This window comes from Sorghum bicolor, chromosome 9 (assembly GCF_000003195.3).
Source record: "Sorghum bicolor cultivar BTx623 chromosome 9, Sorghum_bicolor_NCBIv3, whole genome shotgun sequence".
Classification (NCBI taxonomy): Eukaryota; Viridiplantae; Streptophyta; class Magnoliopsida; order Poales; family Poaceae; genus Sorghum; species Sorghum bicolor.
Genome location: NC_012878.2, coordinates 50,873,586 through 50,892,582, shown reverse-complemented (window position 1 = coordinate 50,892,582; position 18,997 = coordinate 50,873,586). Strand labels below are relative to the sequence as shown.

Here is an 18,997-nt window from a genome sequence, read left to right as displayed (position 1 = left end):
AGCTATCTCTACTTCTGCCTGAGCTTCCTCTGGTACCTCTTCCTGAATGATGTTAACATTTTCTGCAGGTAATTCCATCAAAACCCCGTGGAGGGCATTCTCCTGATTAGCTATTTCCTCAGGCTCCATTAGGTATTCTCTTCCACCTGCAGAATCGGAAACACCTGGGGCATTTGGATCTGATTATTGTCCTGTTGCAACTCCAGCTGCTGAGGGGGCTGTTGAACCTGCTAAACCTGAAGCACTACCTCCTCTTCAGCACCTAATGGAGGATCTATGATCATTTCCAGGGGGTCCTCCTCTGGCAGTTGGTTTAGATCTTGCTGCATTGCCACAAGTTGTTGATTGAGATCAAGCTGAGGCTGATTGGGAATGGGCCACACACCCCAACCCTGGTTATCCACACCATGTGCCTGACCATTCTGATTCTGCAAATTCTGATTCTGTACCCAGTCTCCCCATCCTGGCATCTGCTGCTCCTGATGCTGCAGGTTTTCACCCTCCTGGTGCCCCTGATCATGTGCTTGATGTTGTCCATTCTGAAATTCCTGTTGCCCCTGATTTAGATCATCATGCTCTGCAACAGGTGCAAGTACATGCTGCCTGAGTCCAAAGAAATCAAATAGAGGAGGTCCCCCATCATTGGGTGGCTGTGGGACCACTTCCTCTTGAGGTGCCTCCTGACCTAGATTCTCGTGTTGCATAATCTCAATTTGCACTGTCCAGGAGTGACCATTGTACCTTGGGCTCTGAGCAAAGACAGAGAAGTGTGGGATGTCTTCCAGGTCCACAGCTCCAACCTTGACCAGAAGCCTAGTCAGAACCCTCTCATCCTCCATAGTTGTCTCTTTGTACCAGTTAATCACCCTAGCATATGGCCCCAAGACCGCATCAATACAATCATCCTCCCAGTAGTCCTCTGGCAAACCCAATAGCATAAGCAAACATTCATGATTAAAAACCATACTTCTCCAGTTACGACCCTGATCATGTCTGACAAAAGTAAAATGTGATCCCCCATATTCGTGAGGACTCTGAATCACCATCCTGTCCCTATCAAACTCACTCTCAAACCTAACAAAAGCTTGCCCCAAAGGATAGCGCTAAACCTCTCTGTAACTCTTTTACTGGCACAACACTCTCTGATGACCTCTTCAACTGTGGGGAAGTGCAGAACATTACCCAGAACTGGAAAGATGGTGACGATGGCGAGGTCCTCATTTCTTGCTCGAGGTCTTCTTGGCGCCATGGTTCGCACCATCATTGGCCTGTTCGGGATGTCAAGAACGTTGAACCCTGGCGGCTTGAAAGGGTAGGGATCGGCCTTCTGGTACGGCATCTCTTTGTGAAGCAAACGGCACTACTGAGCGTTGCTGATGGTGGAAGGTAAATCCCAGTGAGCAGATAAGGGAGAAGCGACTGGGGTTTTGTCCCTCTGTTCTTGAGAGGAAGCAACTGGAGGATTGGTTTCGGGAGCCGAAGCGACGCGAGTAAATGTGCTCTGGCTGTTTAGCGCAATAAAGGGAAGATCACCTTGCTGATCCCTCGGACATGACGGACGTCGCGCACTCGCTGATTGCTGGGCCTGCGCATCACTGGGTCCAATTATCAGCCAAGATTGTTTCTCTATGCTTGCTGTGATTGGTTCAGGCTGCGGCAATGTATGACCGGTTGTCCCTTCTACTGTGATCTGCGTCCCAAAGATCATGATGCTCCGTGGGCCGCTCGGCCCAATATCTCCTGATCCTTGACAGGCGGCCTGCACGATGCTTGGAATCACTTGCTTCTCCCTCCTAGACTCATTAGTCCTTCTACCTTTTTCCCTCCAAAACCGGGAGCTCCTGCACCGCATGGCCACATGCCCCTCTCGCAAGCATGCATAGCATCTTACCAGGGATTTGCACGCCTCACGAGTGTGTCCCTTAGTCAAACATCGAGGGCAAGTCTCAGGAGACAGAGCGTAGAGAAGATTTTGCACAGGTTCAGGGGGATTCAATGGTCCCGCCTCCACTAAATTCAAATTCAAATTGACACGATCCTGACCAGAACCAAGAACTTGACCAATCAGCTCCCCTTTTCCTTTATCACGACCAAGAACTGGACCTCCCAAGCGCTTTCCATTGAAGGAACGAAGAGGAACAACATTGGCTCCAGTTAGGGTCACCGAACGCATGACATCAGAGTAAGAAGGAGCAGGAACAGCCACATGACGTCTTACCAAGTTCCAGGAATTAACCTCCTCCTTGCAAAAACTTGTCCATTCACGACGCCAGTTTGGACCCCGTTTCCCCAAAAATGGAAGAAAATCTTATACTCCGAGCATTCAAAAGCTCTGAGCTTAACAATATGAAAACCCACCAGCTTGGAAGCACCCGAAAATCGGAAGACACGATCATCAAGTTGCAGGACATCGAAGTCTAAAGCCAAACCACCAATTGTGGCTTGGAGCAGCGCACCAACCATTGCAAGAGAAAGCTTAAACTTGCAGCGGCCAAAGGAAGCAACAAGGAAGAAGGAGAAATGCTTGGAGATAGGCGAGACAGGAGTACCAAACCTTTGTTTGATAACCTGTTGCACCCCCAAGCCAGGACGTAGGCCTAGACAGGAAAGCTCCATGCCGGCGAGAGAGATTAAGAAGGCAGAGAGGGAAGAAAGGGGGATGTTCTTACCAAGACTCCTGGCACCCAGCGCATCCAAAGACTACCGCGAAGAGCAGCAGTCCTCGGGGAAGATCTTCGAGATCAGCTTCGTGGATCCACGCAGCGCCATCCCCCCGACGAAAATCTTCTTCTCAGGGTACACCACGCTTGGCGATCCTTGAGCCGATGCTACAGATCCATCTCCATGCTCTTCCTGGGCCGCCTAGGCGAGCTGGCGCACGAAAGCTGCGGCTTAATCTTGACAAAGTCCGGATTATGGAAACTTAGAAATTGTTGCAACAGTAAACAGTACATGAGCGATTTTTTGAGACAGCAACTTGTGCAAATGGATACGAACAATCTGCTGGTGCCAACTGCTGTTTTGCTTGGTACATGTGAACCAATTATTTTTGCCAACCATAGCAATGCACAAACAGAGGCAAACTTAAAATGTTGTACACAGGACGAAGCAAGCAAAGCTGAGAGTAGTGTTGTCACACAAAGAAAGCTTGAGAGTAATGTCTTACCTCAAAAAAGATGAAACAAGCAAGGGCTTTGATCGTGGATTGACGGTGCTCTTGGACACCGATCTCCTCAATCGTGTACGGCGGCAGTCCAACTTCACTACTCTACAGCGTCCCAGCAGCATCTCGAACCACCCTCTGTCCTCCAGGCACCACTCCTGTGCTTTCTTATCAGTACTAATTACAGAGGCAAACTATGATATCCTTGCGGTCTATGATATTCCCATCTCGATTCTGTTAAGTTGATTTCTCATCAGTACCAATTACAAAAATACAGAAAAAAAAATTATATTATAGAACCAGACGCCTGTGCTTCCAATTGCCACCATATCTACGTTTCTATATTTTATAGGTTCTTTTGAGCTCTATACAACACCCAGATTTTAGAACCACATCACATTGGCCTACTAAAATCCGAAACTCATATGAGCCAGCCTGGCCACTACATATGCACAATTGCATGGAGTCTGACTAAAATGGATGAACATTTAATCATTATGAAACTGAAGGAACTAATGTCTGCACAATCCCACTAAATAGAGTAGTATTTTGAAGGCAGAGAAAATAATACAGGATGGCCAAAGAGGAAATCTCATGAACTCGATTTGAAGGTACAAATCTTCTGCTGTAGTGTCCCAAACTTCAAACCATGATTGTTCGTACATTATTAGCAAAGAAGAAGCAATAAGGGAAACTTTCATCTAATAGCATAGCATGTTTGCTCATCCTACATCTATTTACTGGTTATAACTTGCATATGGCAGCATAAAAATTTTGAGAAGAATTGCAAAAACTATTTAGAGAAACTAAAACAGAAAACAGCTCCTCAAACTGAGGAAGATGAGTCTGATCTCGCCATGGGGGTGATATCAAACATTAATAGGGAATCTGCCTCTACTTTCCTTAAGGGGAGGGAAGTCAGAGCTGATTCAGGGGCATCTCTGGGTGACTTACCTGTTGAATCTCAATCATGAAATTCATGTTTTGGAATGTTAGAGGACTAGGAACGTCTTATAGAAGATCTCTGGTCAGGAAACATATTCTTTCTGATAATTTGGAGATTGTGGCTCTACAGGAAACTATCAAAAGGGATTTTGATGATGGGGATTTAAAAGATTTAGCAGGAGCTCATCCCTTTTCCTGGCTCTGGACTCCTTCTAAAGGTCATTCAGGGGGGATGATTTTAGGGGTTAATTCTGAGAGCCTTGAGATTGAGGAATCAATCTATGAGAGCTTTTTCATGGGGGCTTTAGTCAGAAATAGAATTTCAAATCATAGATTTTGGATCATTAATGTATATGGACCTGCACATCATGAATTCTCAGTTATCTTCATTTAGGAATTAGGTTGTTTTTGTTCTAATATTGATTTGCCAATTTTATTGGGAGGAGACTTCAATCTGATTAGGAATAACAGGGAGAGGAATCAGGGTGCTGGGGACCAAAGATTAATGGACCTCTTCAATGATTTCATTGGTAGTTTTCAGTTGAGAGAAATCTTTTGTTCTGGTAATCGTTTTACTTGGTCTAACAAACAAAAAAATCCAACTTTAGTGAAGTTAGATAGGGTTCTCTCGACTACCAGCTGGGAAAATTTTTACCCAACTTGCTTTGCATGGACTAAGGCAAGAATAGGTTCAGATCATTGCCCTATTATTCTCAATACTGGGGAACAAGGGGAGACCAGACCTCGTTATTTTTATTTTGATGAACAATGGTTGCAGAGGGAGGGTTTCTCTAGTATGGTTCGAGAAAGGTGGGGTTTTTTATCACTAGGCAAACCTACTCCTTGGATAGGTGGCATGGTTGCCTCCAATCCATGAGGAAATACCTAAGGGGTTGGAATTTACAGTTGATTGGGATTCAGAAGAGAGAAAAAGAGGCCATGATGCAAAGAATTAAAGATTTGGATCATATAGCTGAATTTAGGCTTTTGACTTCCCAGGAGTGGGAGGAAAGAATTGAAGTAGAAGATAATCTGGAGAGATCAAATAGATCTGAGGAAATCTACTGGAAACAGAGGGTAGGGAATAAGTGGTTGCTAGAAGGAGATGCTAACACACACTTCTTCCATCAATTTGCTAATGGTAGAAGGAGGAAAAATATGATTTCTTTCCTTGACTCTGAGGCTGGAGAGATTAGGGGTCAGAAGGAGATCACTGAACACATTGTTGATTTTTACAAAACTCTTTTTGGTCCCAGTGGAGATTATGATATTGATTTAAGAGGTACCTTTTGGCCTTTAGATATGAAACTTAGGGATTCAGAAAAGGAGGACCTCATCAAGCCGTTTGGGGAGGAAGAAGTCAAGGGAGTTGTGATGGAGATGAAGACCAATTCAGCTCTAGGGCCTAATGGGTTTAGTGTTGTCTTTTTTCAAAAATTTTGGGACATGATTAAAAAAGATATGCTTGATATGTTTTTGACTTTTGGGAAGGTCGCCTTGACATAAAGAGATTGAATTTTGGAGTTATCACACTTATTCCTAAAGTTCAGGAGGCTAATAGTATTAAACAATATAGACCAATTTGTCTCCTGAATGTGGATTATAAATGCTTTACGAAAGTCTTGACTAATCGATTAAGTAGTGTGGCTCAGAGGGTGATTGGAGAGAACCAATCTGGTTTTGTTAGAGGGAGAAATATTTTGGAGGGTGTGGTGGTCCTACATGAAGTAATTCACGAGCTTTATACTTCAAAACAGAAAGGGCTAATCCTAAAAATTGATTTTGAAAAAGCTTATGATCGTGTTAGATGGGATTTTCTAGAAAAAGTTATGATTAGGAGAGATTTCCCTTCTCAGTGGGTTAATTGGGTTATGAGCACAGTGAGGGGTGGTCAGGTTTGTATCAATGTGAATGGAGAGAGAAGTTCTTATTTTAAAAACTTTAGAGGTTTAAGACAGGGAGATCCTTTGTCTCCTTTGTTGTTCAACCTTGTTGCAGATGTCTTGGGGGTGTTTCTCAGAAAAGCTGTTGACAAGGGACACTTGAAAGGGGTTCTGAACCATCTCTTGCCAAGGGGGATTTCACATATCCAGTATGCGGATGACACAGTTATAATGATTGATGGGTCTGATCAATCTATCAGGAATCTTAAACTGATCCTTTATTGCTTTGAGTGGCTTACGAGGCTTAAGATTAATTATCATAAGAGCGAAGTCTATGTCTTTGGGGTTCACTAAGAGGAGAAATAAACGTTTAGCTAACATGTTGAACTGTGTGTTGGGAGAGATGCCTATGAAATATCTAGGCATTCCTATAAGCCACAAGCATTTGAATATTAAAGCCTTTTTCTTCTTAGCCCAAAAGTTGATCAAGAGACTTGAACCTTGGAAGGGTAAACACCTGACTTCTGGGGGGAGACAAATCCTTACTAATTCTTGTCTCAGTAGTATTCCCTTATATTGCATGGGGTTTTATTGGTTACAAGATGGGGTGCATAAAAACATGGATAGTATCAGGGCTAACTTTCTGTGGCAAGGGTCCGAAGACAAGTTCAGATATCACATGGCTAAATGGGATATGGTATCCAGACCAAAAGATTTGGGGGGTTTGGGAATTATTAATACTAGATTGATGAATGATTGTTTGCTAGTTAAATGGATTTGGAAGATTCTGCAAGAGCCAGATGCCTTGTGGTTTAAACTCCTAAAAGCTAAATACATGGTAGGGGTTAACTTCTTTTCTTCCAAGAGCAAAGGGTGTTCCCAGTTTTGGCAAGGTTTGCATAAAATTAAGCATCAGTTTAAATGGGGGGCAACTTTTAGAGTGGGGAATGGTAGGAACTGTCTGTTCTGGCAAGATTGTTGGCTGAGGGAGGTTCCACTTAAGATTCAGTATGATGATCTTTACAGAATGGTGAGAGATCCTTACAGCACTGTTTCTGATTGTTGGGTTGATCAGGATTGGTTTATAGACTTCCATAGAGCTCTCTCTAGCGAGGAGTTCGAGAGATGGATAGGGCTTTATGATGAGTTGCAACATATTTCGATAAGTGACAGTCCTGACGCTGTGTTCTGGGCTCTGGATAAATCTAAATCTTTCACAACCAAATCCCTTTATAGATTCTTGTCCAACAGAGGCATGCCTAGTAGGGTAGCTGGCATAATCTGGAAGTGCAAAATCCCGTTAAAGATAAAATTTTTCCTTTGGCAAATTTTCAATAACAAATTGCAAGTTGGCCTTTCTTTGATCAAACAAGGTTGGAAAGGGGATGGTAAATGTTGTGTGTGTAATGTTTTTGAGAGTGTTAATCACCTCTTCTTTGATTGTCCCTTGGCAAGAATGCTTTGGGCAATCTTAAGAGAGGCGTTTGACTTGGAGTCAGTGCCTGGTCCTTTACCATCTCGGCTTACCATGTTTGTGTTTGCCGGCTTTGTCTGGACACTTTGGGTGACTAGAAATAAGATGGCTATTGAAAAAGTATTCCCTAATATGCCATCTGATGCAGTGTATGGTGCTTTATCCTTGTTACAGAAGTGGATGATTCTGCTTAAGGAAGACGACAGATGGAGGATGTCTCAAGTGAAGGACAAGGTGGTTTGTTGGATGCGAAGCTTCAAGACGAACGCGACGATGCCAACTGATGTTCATGAGATTTGAGTAGAGTGTCCAGACTGTTTTCGGTCTGCTCTTTGTTTCTTTTGTGCTTTGTTTGTCACTGGCTACCCCAGTATGTACCCAAACTGTTTGCTTTCTCAAAAGCAGAGGTTTTCCCTCTTTTAAAAAAAATTGAGAAGAAACTTGTATTCAATTCCTCCTAAATCCCAGAAATGACGTGGGCCTCACCTTGCGCCTGGAAGGCGTTCCTCCGCCTGTGCTTTGGATGGGGGCCGTCGCGGCGGACTACGGCAGTTGGACGGCGCTCCGTGGGCCGGGCGTCGCTTAGGGCGGACGGCGCTCCAGGTGGCGCGGAGGGAGGCGACCAGGCGGCGCTTAGCGCGGCGGCCAGGCGTCGGTTAGGGTGGACGGTGCTCTGAGCGGCGCGGAGGGAGTCGCGTTGCGGCGGCCGTGGCCCCCGTGGGGGAGGGCAGCGGCCGGACGGCGCGGAGGCCGGAGGCAGTCGCGGGGAGCCGGGGACGCAGATTCAGTTTCACTGCCATATCCACCGTCCAAGCATGATCAAACGGCTACACCTGTTTCACCCTGGGATTTGGCATCTCACCCACGAAGCCGGGACGTTCGTGCTGAGCCAACTCGTAGGAGGGGGAGCAGAGCAGCTCGGCACCGTGTCCATGGACGGCGAGGCTTTAGGTGCGCGCGTCGTGGAGCGGCATATGCGAGCGTTCTTCGAGACTCGAGCTGTGGCCGGAGACGGCCACCGTGCAGGCCGTGTGGCCGGCCGCTGTGGGACGGCGCTGGGTATACTGGACGTCGTCGTGGCTGGCCCAACTACTGCAGTGCTGCTGGAACGCGTTCAGCATCAAGCATCAGGAATGGGCCGTCTCGAACTCCTGGTTGGCATCAACAACACAGCATGAACCAAAAGGTTTTCTTTAGTTCCGAAAACTTTTTAGTTTCTCGACTGTAACACTTTCATTTTTATTTGATAAACATTGTGCAATCATAAAGTAACTAGGTTTAAAAGATTCATCTAATGATTTACTGTGCAATTAGTTTTTATTTTCGTCTATATTTAATGTTCCATACATGTGCCGCAAAATTTGATGTGACGAAGAATCTTAAAATGTTTTTGGTTTTTAGGGTGAACTAAACAAGTCCCAAGTAAATGCATCCAACAAAAACGACGGTGTCAGTTCCATCGTTTTAGAGCATCTTCAAGAGATTAGCCAAATCATTTTGTAAAAGTAAATTTAGTTATTATTGAAGGAAAAACGTCTCCAACAGACTTTGTAAATGCTCTCTAAATTTAGTAGCTTTCCATCCCACCTCCCTCGCTCTTTACTTTTGGACTAGGTAGCGTGCCCGTGCGTTGCTACGGGATAGCTAATATTTTTTATTTAAAATACACGGATCGTACAATAAGATAATAATATTATAATAAAACTTAAATACCAACTATAAAGTTAGTCTCACAAATTATACTTTATAGACCTTTCCGTGATACGACCAAGATAATGTTTAATATTAGCAGGAAGAAATTTTCGATATCCATTTCTTTCGTGCGCTAGTAAATCCACAAATAAGTTCCGCCGCATCTCCGTACCATCCTGTCACACATTTGAGTATATATATATATATGTAAATTTTATTGTGTGTCGCATGGGTAATACTACGTTTTTGTGAAAAAACTTCCACAAAAACTTAGACAAGTGTTATACTCACGGTATAAATGTGTGTGGCTTGTGGTTTATTCTACGTAGACATATACTGTAGGATGAGAAATCTACTTAAGTACCTGTATCAAGATTCACGATCAACAATATATAGAAATAGTTAAATCATAGGTAGTTGTTATTGTAAGCGACGGTGATTTTGAGTTAGTTACCCATCTATGCCCTCTGCAATGTTTTCTGCCCGTTTAAATTTCCATTTGAAAACATCCTCATCCCATCCAAGAATATGTTTATTTACTGCGGCCGTGTAGTTGTAGCTAAATCCAAGAGTGTATTTGCATACATAAGCGTTGGTGTGTCTTTACACCACTCTTCAACAGGTCTAAATTCAATCATGATAAGCATTTTTCCCGCCTATCGAAAACATAAAGCATATATTTTCGGAAGGATAGCCATGACAAAAAAACTACAAACATACTTATTTCTATATCGGTTTCAGTATGAACATAATCTAAAAAAGACAACATACTTATATAGGATTAAAGTATACAACGATAGATGGTCTCTCTAAGTTAAACCATCAAAGAGAAAATAACAATACTTTCTGGGCCAATCGGCGAGGACATAGACTTTTTGGGTTTATTTTGTAATATTTTGTTTTCCAAAAGTTTATTTTCTCCCATTGTATCTACAAGAGAAGTTGATAGGGTTTGTTCTTTATGGGCCACATCAATGCTTAAACTCTGGTCATCTGGTAGAACTTCGTGCAAAAGTTCTATACCCATGCTTTGTTGTAACCATTCAGAATCATCTGTAGACTTACCGGATTTTTCTGATTGTACAATATCTTCTGAAACCTTCGGATCTGGACTATCCATAGTGACCTAAAAGATAATATTTTTTACCAACTAAGATAATATTTTATATCAACAAGAAAAAATTTCTTATATCCATTTTTTTTGCATTAATGAATTTATGAATAAATTCCGCCGTATCTTCATACCATCCTGTACACAAGTTCAAGAATATATATGCAAATATTAGTGCCTGTGACATAGATAATACAACGTGTCTGAAAAATAATCTCAATATTGAATCTTTCTATGAGACACATATGACTATTATATTAATGAACTCAACAAGTTATAAATCTTATAAAGTGAGTATTATATTGAACTTAATTCATGTCCATCATTTCTCCAAAGTGCATATCACAAGCGTGTAAATAATTTCAATATTGTTTAATTCTATAAGTCTATGAGACGCAACATGGTGTCCTAGGAAAATTCTTGAACTTTTCTATATTAATTTAGTCAAAGTCTAAATAGTTTGATTTTATGAAAATTGAAATTGTATTTTTTTTACGGATAGAGTATATTTTTATAATAAATTTATTTGGAAACATAAATATTAATATTATTTACAATAAATTTGAATAATCTTGAGTTTGTTTGACTGACATGTATTTTATAATCATATTCTTTTTTTATATATGGACTTAGTATACTGTATACTGTTTTATGGATGGAGTTAGTATATATAGGCCTTGTTTAGTTCCAAAATATTTTGGGCCGAATGCAAAATTAAATATGGACATTAAGGCCGTTTAGTTCCAGTTTTTTTTTTTTTTTTTTTGCAAAATGGACACTGTGGCACTTTTGTTTGTATTTGACAAATATTGTCAATAATGGAATAATTAGGCTAAAAAGAGTCGTCTCACAAATTACATATAAACTGTGCAATTACTTATTTTTTATCTATATTTAATGCTCTATACATGTGCCGCAAGACTCGATGTGACAGGGAATCTGAAAAATTTTGCAAAAATTTTTGGAAAGTAAACACAAACATCAAAAAAATTTGGTGTTAGAATTTTAGTGGACTGCTCAAGGTTTTGGGTTTTTAGATTTTTTGCAAAATACTTAAGGAACTACACAAGGCCATATTTTATACTTTTCAGTTATTAAATAAATAAATAAAATCAAATTACTAAGATATACTAATCCACGACGGTCTGTATTCCTCGTCTCCACTCTCCTCTCTCTGTCTCCGAAACGCACGGACGCTCTCAATCCGCTGCCGTCCCCCTGCCGCCGCTAGAGTCTGCTGCGAAGCTTGCCGCGACCGCTCCCTCTCCTCCGACCCGGCCATGGCCCTTCCAGCGCATCTCGAGCTTGCACTCGGCTCGCATCACCCATCAGCATAGATCGAGGTCGCCCCTTGCTGTGTCCCCTCCGCTTCTGCCGCTTGAGCTCGCGAGTCGGAGCTCCATTTGCTTGTGCAGGAGGAGATCCACCGCTGCTCCAAGGCCTCCTGCTTTCCATCCTCCTCCTCGTTGCTCACACCAGCATCCGCTGTTGCGTTGTATATCGCCAAGCTTGCTCCAACGCTCCGGTAAGCAGGGATGTCGTGGGCCCGTGGAACTGGGATCCTAGAGTCGCCGTGCTCGCGGTGGCTGTCTGCAGGACGCAGGGTGGGGTGGTGCTTAGGATACAGAAGCCGGTGGAGCGCTTTGTGGGCGGCCGCATGATTCTGGAGGTGATGGCGCTGATGGAGGGCCTCGACGCCTCCATGGGGTTGGGCATCCACAGTGTCACTGCTGTCACTGGTTCCGCCTGCTCTACAACCATGTATGCCATGACGACTCTTTACCCCTCCAATTTCACCTATTTTATTCTAGTTGATTGAGTTGCCTAGGAGATATGGTCAGTCTAGTTGAATTAATAAAAAAATTACTTTTAGTAGGTTTGTTGCTGTTGTTCCCATGTGCTTAGGATGTTTCCCCTTTTCTAGTGCCCTTGTTCAGTTCTGAATCTAAGTGGATATAACCCATCAGACGATTTCATTGATAGTCAGTTCTCAATAGTCTCTGTATTATTGATGATTCCTTCTTTCAGTTACCAGTTTGAACTGAAAACATTGTACATTTGTACTGTCTTTGCTACCCTCCTATTCATCAGAAACATAAGAAAGTCTCTCCTGCTTGGTTCGTTTAGAAAAATAAAAACATAAGAACGTGTTAGAATTTGATATGTCAAACTTCCTTAACCTTTTGTGGTTTGAGCGCATTTCTTTATTCATATTTTGAACAATACATCATGTTGTCAGTCAATGGGCAGTTAACTAAGATGTCAGTCTAAAATTATTCAGTACTCACACACACTTCCCCCTGTTTAGGAAGTTCAAGAAATCTATGATAGGCATGTCATTTATGTCAGCGTACTGCTATCATTAGGGATTGTATTGTTGCTAACTACTTTTTCAGAGGTGGTACCTGGGCCTCAAATGTCTGTTTATCAGATTGAATTACAAAAATGATTATACCTTTGTTGCACATAAAACTTGGTCACTGAAATGGTTAGAGAATTAGTAGCCCCTGTACATATATGTTGTACATTTCATAAGAATATATTTGATTTTTACTGGTGGGAATACAATCTAATAAGTCAGATATGGAATCTCTCTTTTTTTAGTCATCAACATGTTAGGGATATTGTTTCTTTGTTGTATGTGAGCTCTCTCTCTCTCTCTGTGTGTGTGTGTGTGTGTGTGTTATTTGTTATGTCCTGAGAAAATTTAGTCAACCATCTGAATCTTAGCTTTTGCAGGTGGACATAAGGGTTACCCCTGGATCACATGCAACTGAAGCTGCTGGTATATGTTCTACAGCTTCTGCAGTAGTTACCATATCTATCGCTTGGCTAAATATCTCAGCATATAAATTAATTCTTTATTGCAGTAAATAAGGAACTGAACGACAAAGAACGTGTTGCGGCTGCATTGGAAAACTCAAACCTACTGGACATGGTTGAAGAGTGCTTATCAACAACATTTGAATGTTGAGGCCTGAATACTATATCTGGGTGTCACAACGATGATGTTCAGAAGCCACATAAGCTTATTTCCAGTGGAGTTCACTTTTGTCTTTCTTGGAGTAGGTTCTATGCCCTCTCTCTTGTCTTTTTTCTATCTTAATGAAATGACACGCTGCTCTCTTGTGTCATTTGAGGAAAAAAGTTGTTAGATTTTGATGGTGCTGATCTTTTGTCAATAATTTGCAGTACTACTCTCCAGACCCTCTAATTGCATATGCTGCTTTCTACGCCCCCAAGCCCGCTCCAACACAACCAATTCATAGTCTAGGCATAGAAATTAGTAGCTGACCTGCAGGTACTAAGAAGTTATGTTTCTAATTATTCAATTCAGTACCTTTTGTATTTGTGGCACAACATGGAAATAGGAATTGCAATACCCTGTGATTTGCTTCTTTGTAATTCGCTATTCCTGTTACTTGCTTCTAAAAGCATAGTGTCATGTGATGTGTCTGACTGTCTTGAGTAGCTGAGTCTGATTGTATTGTTATTATGTTAACTTAATGCAGCGCACGAGTTTTACCCATAAAATGTGCGATGGTTGGGGTTTGGCGACTGATGGAAAAGTTCTTTTTGGCAGTGATGGCACTTCAATGCTGTATAAGCTGGATCCAAAGTCACTTGAAGGTTACTATTCTTTCTCCTTGATATTCTATTAGCATTTAGATTTTTTTTAACAATTATTTTCATGCAGTCATGAAAGTGGTGACTGTCAAGTATCACGGTGATGAAGTCCCCTACCTTAATGAGCTGGAGTATATAGATGGTGAAGTCTGGGCAAATGTCGGGCAGGTTAGATGTAGTTCCTCCTAGCTAACATATCTTATCATGAAGTATCTTAGTGAAACTATGTACTGCATTTCGCAAGGACCACTATATCTTCCATTAGTATCTTAGTGGCGACTCCAGGATGTTAGACAAAGTACGAATGAGGTTTAAAGGCTTCTCCGATTATTATTTCTAGGTCTGTACCTCAACTTTCCTCAAAGTGACCAAGTTTCACTGAGTGATGCTCTTCATTTGGCCTATTGATGCCAAATAGGTTGCTGGGTCCTTACTACAATGCACTCACACTGTTTTTTTTTTCACGATAATTAGCCATCTTATGGGAGTTCCTCTACCCAATTTTCTCTCCACTTAATGCTAAGTGATTTTCTGTATTTCTATGTAATTTTGTTGTACCCTACTAATATATGATTTATCAATGTACGCAGAGATAGATACCTTGTAATTTTCTATAATGTCTGACCTAGGCATCTGAATTTTGAAAGCTATGATACGCAGACAGATTGCATAGCTAGAGTGTCCCCTAAAATGGCCTAGTGGTGGGCTGGATCTTTCTTCATGAGCTGAGGTATGTTTTATTTTTATTTTAAATAACACGCATATAAGAATCTCAGTATTCCCATGTCAGAGTAATGATATTTGTGCTGTTGTAATCTTGCAGGCGGCAATTGTGGAACTCAGGCAATACGGTAGGCAGTTTATGATGTTATTTTTTCCTTCTTGCTTTATGTTTTGTTTTTAAAATTTTATATTTCCTTTACTCCATAATCCATTAGCAATCGTCCTATAAACCAATTAATCAGTTTCGCATGTCCTTGTTATAGATTTGAAAGTATGTGTAACTCCAATCAACATGATTTCAGTCGTCTATCTCACCTCGTTTCAGGGTTGTGGACGCCCGTGTATGGCTGCTAGGCGGCCAGGGATGCCGCCGCTGCTGGCCGAGGACTGGCCAGGGCTAGAGCCGGCTACTCTTTGGAAACGAAGGCAGGAAACGCAAGATCGCAGAGCTGACGCGGTGGTCCTCGACGGCTTCAAGGACGGGCGAGCAACGAGGGCGACGAGCAATGTCCTGGCAACGCAGGATCACTGAGGGGGTTTGATGTGCAAGTACCTGGCAACGTAGGATCGCGCAGGGCTGATGGGCGAGGTCGTGTGAGGTGCGACGTGCGAGGTGCGAGTACCTGGCAACGCAGGATCGCGCAGGGCTGATGTCGTGGTCCTCGACGGCTTCAAGGACAGGCGAGCGAGGGCGAGGAAGGATGGTCGACGGTGAGGTCGGGCGAGGGCGACGGTGAGGTCGGGCGAGGGCGACGGTGAGGTCGGTCGAGGGCGTGTTCAGGGAACTGGCAACGCAGGATCGGAAAGGATGTTTTGTTTCCTTTACGAGGGACCGAAATTTTAGCTACGGATAGAAAGAGATGCAAATTTTATATTAGGAATCATGTATTTTTCCATATTTCATTTCGCACCCTTCCACATCCTGTTTATATATTATTCTCTATTGTAAATTTGCATCAGGAATCCTTTCTTGTTTTTTTATTCAATTTTCACCCTTCCACCTCCTACTATACGGTTCGCACGTCGGGAGAGGGGAGCGATCCAAAGAAAGAGTTTTTTTAGGTTGTAGGAGATAGCGTACCTCACTAGCTATTCAATACAGAGTTCGATAGAGTACTTTAGTATTTTCTTGTCAAATCTATTTTAGAGAAAATTTAGTCTGTACTTTTAGATAATCTCTTAGAGATGCTCTTAGGCCCTGGTTCACGCCCACTAAATTTTACAGATTTATCGCACCGTTTGAACACATGCATGAAATATTAGAAAACAAAAAACATAGCTAAAGAATAATTTGTGTGATGAGTCTTTTAAATCTAATTAGTTCATAATTGAACACTAATTATGAAATAAAATAAAAATACTAATTTTTAATACCTTTAATCAAACATCTCTTAATAGCAGGGTAGAGATAATTATATGAGAAATGTACTTACAAGTAAATGCATCCAACAGAAAAAAGATACCAAAATAAAATTCTTAAAAGGAACTTTTCTCAATTCCTAAAGTTTTTGAAGAAGTCAACTTTTTTTAAGTTTTTATTCTACATACATCCTACCTAAGAGAAAGTTACCATGGTGATTGGTGAAGGAGCTTCTGATCTCAGGCCTTGTTTAGTTCTAAAAATTTTTACAAAATGGACACCGTAACACTTTCATTTGTATTTGACAAATATTGTCCAATTATAGACTAAATAAGCTTAAAAGATTCATCTCGTAAATTACAGGTAAACTGGGCAATTAGTTTTTATTTTTGTCTATATTTAATGCTTCATGCATTGGCGAAAGATTCGATAAAATTTTGCAAAATTTTTTTGGATCTAAACAAGACCTAGTTCACACCAAAAACTTTTCAAGATTCTCTGTCACGTAGAATCTTGCAGCACATGCATAGAGTATTAAATATAGTTAAAAACAAAAACTAACTACACAGTTTGCCTGTAAATCGTGAGATGAATCTTTTTGACCCTAGTTAGTCCATGATTAGACAATAATTATCAATATAAAAACGAAAGTGCTATAGTACCCAAAACCAAAAAATTTAGGAACTGAGCTACCAGGAAGCTCCTGTCCAAAACACTAAAGCCACATGCAATGTTGATTTATAAGCTAGCTCAAAGCAAATTATTTTTATATTTTAATAGAAGAGAAAAAATCTAGCTCTTTATTAAAAGCTAGGCTCATATACTCATCACAAAGATTATATGATAGTGTCCTGTAGGACTATCCATATTATGAGCTACTCCTTCTATCCTAAAATTATAAGACGTTTGACTTTTTTGACCTTAAATTTGATTATTCGTCTTATCCAAAAAAATATGCAAATATAGTTAAATTTAAGTCATTCTTTAAGAACTTTTATTAATAAACCAAGTCATGATAAAAAAAGTGATATTTTACATAAATTTTTGAATAAGATAAGTGGTCAAACTTAATATCAAAAAAGTTAAATATATCATAATTTGGGATGAATTGAGTACTCCCTCCGTCCCAAATTATAAGTCATTAAAAAAATTTTGGAGAGTCAAAAATTTTCAAGTTTAACTAAATTTATATAGCAAAATAATAACATTTTTGTACCAACAAAGTATCGTTAGATTCTTTGTTAGTTATATTTTTATAGTATACCTATTTTATGATATAAATCTTTATATTTCTCTCTATATTTTTGGTCAAACTTGAAAATGGTTTGACTCTCTAAGATTCTTGAAATGACTTATAATTTGGACGGATGGAGTATATATTAAAAGTTAGCATAAGTGAGTCGTGACCTTAGCAAAAACTACGAGAGCATATACGTAATCTAGGAATAACCCCAAACAATCACACGCCAACGACCAGTTCATGGACGCATTGTATATTGGCAATTTGGTATACATACATATATATATATACATGGCAACAAAACTGCCCGTCGTAAACACCAATGCTTTGCACAAGTCATAAAGCCGGCGATCGCCGACGCCGATCTCGCGCTTTCCTTCAAGCACGGCCTATAAAACGTCTGCGCGCTGATCAGTCGTCAGGACCGACGCCGGGCGGACACCTGCCTTTGTGCCATGCTCCGCGCGCCTCCGTCGTCACTCACACCACTCCCGTGTCTGCTCCCTGCTGAATTGATATGCAGCTGAGACCCGCCGCTCGGCGGCCGGCCGGCCTTGCCGTGAAACCGCTGAAGCCCATCATCGCACACGCAGCGATGGCTACGGTTCCGAACAGAGCGTCGTCCTACGGGCTGATCCGACCCCTCCTCCTCCCCCGCATCACCAGCCATTCGTCGTCGTCGGCGCCGCAGCCGCCTGCGCCAGGAAGCGTGCGGGGAACGGGGCGCCGCTCGTGCCAGGCGCCGAGGACGAAGGCGCGCGACGACGAAGCGGAGCGCGAGCCGGGCCGTCAGCAGGCGCCGCCGGCGAAGCAAGCAGGCGAGGAGCAGGAGGCCGGGGCGGCAGAACGCAATAAGCCAGCAGCCCCACCCCCAGCAGGCGGGGAGCGCAGCATGGCGTACCAAATCTTCGCGGGTCTCTACGTGTGCGCCTACGTCTTCTTCTGGAGGACAGGCGAGCTCATCGTCGTGAACGCACAAGAGGCTCTCGAGAGGCTTCGTCGATACGTTCGCGACAACTTCTTCGACAAAAAACGATGATGTATATGTTCAGGTTGTTCGACAGCCGAGAATTTGTAATTTTGTTCGCCTTTCACACTAATAAATGTGAGGAGTTTTGTCGTATAAAAGTACAAAACCTTGACGCATGCTCGGTTGGTCTCGTTTAGTTCACCTCAACAACCAAAAAATTTTCAAGATTCCTTATCACATCGAATCTTTCGGCACGTACATAAAACATTAAATATAGATAAAAATAAAAACTAATTGCACAGTTTAACTGTAAATCGAGAGACGAATCTTTTGATACTAGTTAGTCTATGATTGGATAATATTTGCTACAAACAAATAAAAGTGCTACAGTAGCAAAATCCAAAATCTTTTCGCATAAATAAGGCTGAAAGCTTGAAGTTTTCCCTACCTCGGCTGCGACGCCATGGGGAACCTCGGATTCACAGGAGCCCATTTGGAGGGCAAGCTTCGATCGCGATCGCCAGTTCGCCACTGACCACTGATGCAAAGTCACCAACAACAAACGGTTCCCGCTGATCTTCATAAATGCAGACAACACTCTGGTCTCTGGCTGGCCAGCAATGAAAATAACCATGCAGACAGTGCCACAGTGGTGACTCTAATACCCCACAGCAAAACAGACAACATTTCTAATCTCGTGTTCCAACTTCCAACTAGTTTCAGCAAGAGTAAGGCTGTCTTGGACTCTTGGTAATTCCAATCCTATACCTCATTTTACGTGAGAACTTTTAGCGCCCTTTTTTATTGCG

General features: G+C 41.9%; 1 protein-coding gene and 1 long non-coding RNA gene across 9 annotated transcripts; both read left to right on the top strand.

The window, feature by feature from the left end:
• Positions 11,428–13,277, top strand: LOC8058519. Its single transcript, XR_002447268.1, has 3 exons — positions 11,428–12,029; positions 13,008–13,053; positions 13,139–13,277. It is a non-coding gene; the product is annotated as an uncharacterized LOC8058519 (long non-coding RNA).
• Positions 13,296–15,568, top strand: LOC8058518 (glutaminyl-peptide cyclotransferase). Of its 8 annotated transcripts, none has more exons than XR_002447265.1 (7): positions 13,296–13,333; positions 13,461–13,569; positions 13,781–13,898; positions 13,966–14,063; positions 14,556–14,625; positions 14,719–14,746; positions 14,944–15,568. XR_002447265.1 is itself a non-coding variant. In XM_021446970.1 (5 exons), exons 3-5 carry the CDS (start codon positions 13,865–13,867, stop codon positions 15,148–15,150), a joined length of 339 nt encoding a protein of 112 aa, XP_021302645.1. In that variant the 5' UTR covers positions 13,296–13,333; positions 13,461–13,569; positions 13,852–13,864; the 3' UTR covers positions 15,151–15,568. The 8 variants fall into 8 exon arrangements, 2 of the variants coding, with proteins under 2 accessions (XP_021302645.1, XP_021302644.1); XR_002447266.1 differs by having other exon boundaries at positions 14,543–14,625; XR_002447263.1 differs by having other exon boundaries at positions 14,486–14,625.

Excerpts from the sequence above, each read along its gene's own strand:
- LOC8058518 (XM_021446969.1), top strand. The coding sequence starts at position 13,802 with ATGTGCGATGGTTGGGGTTTGGCGACTGATGGAAAAGTTCTTTTTGGC. Across the intron at positions 13,899-13,965 it reads GGATCCAAAGTCACTTGAAG|TCATGAAAGTGGTGACTGTC; the intron begins GTTACTATTCTT and ends ATTTTCATGCAG. Across the intron at positions 14,064-14,943 it reads TCTGGGCAAATGTCGGGCAG|GGTTGTGGACGCCCGTGTAT; the intron begins GTTAGATGTAGT and ends ACCTCGTTTCAG.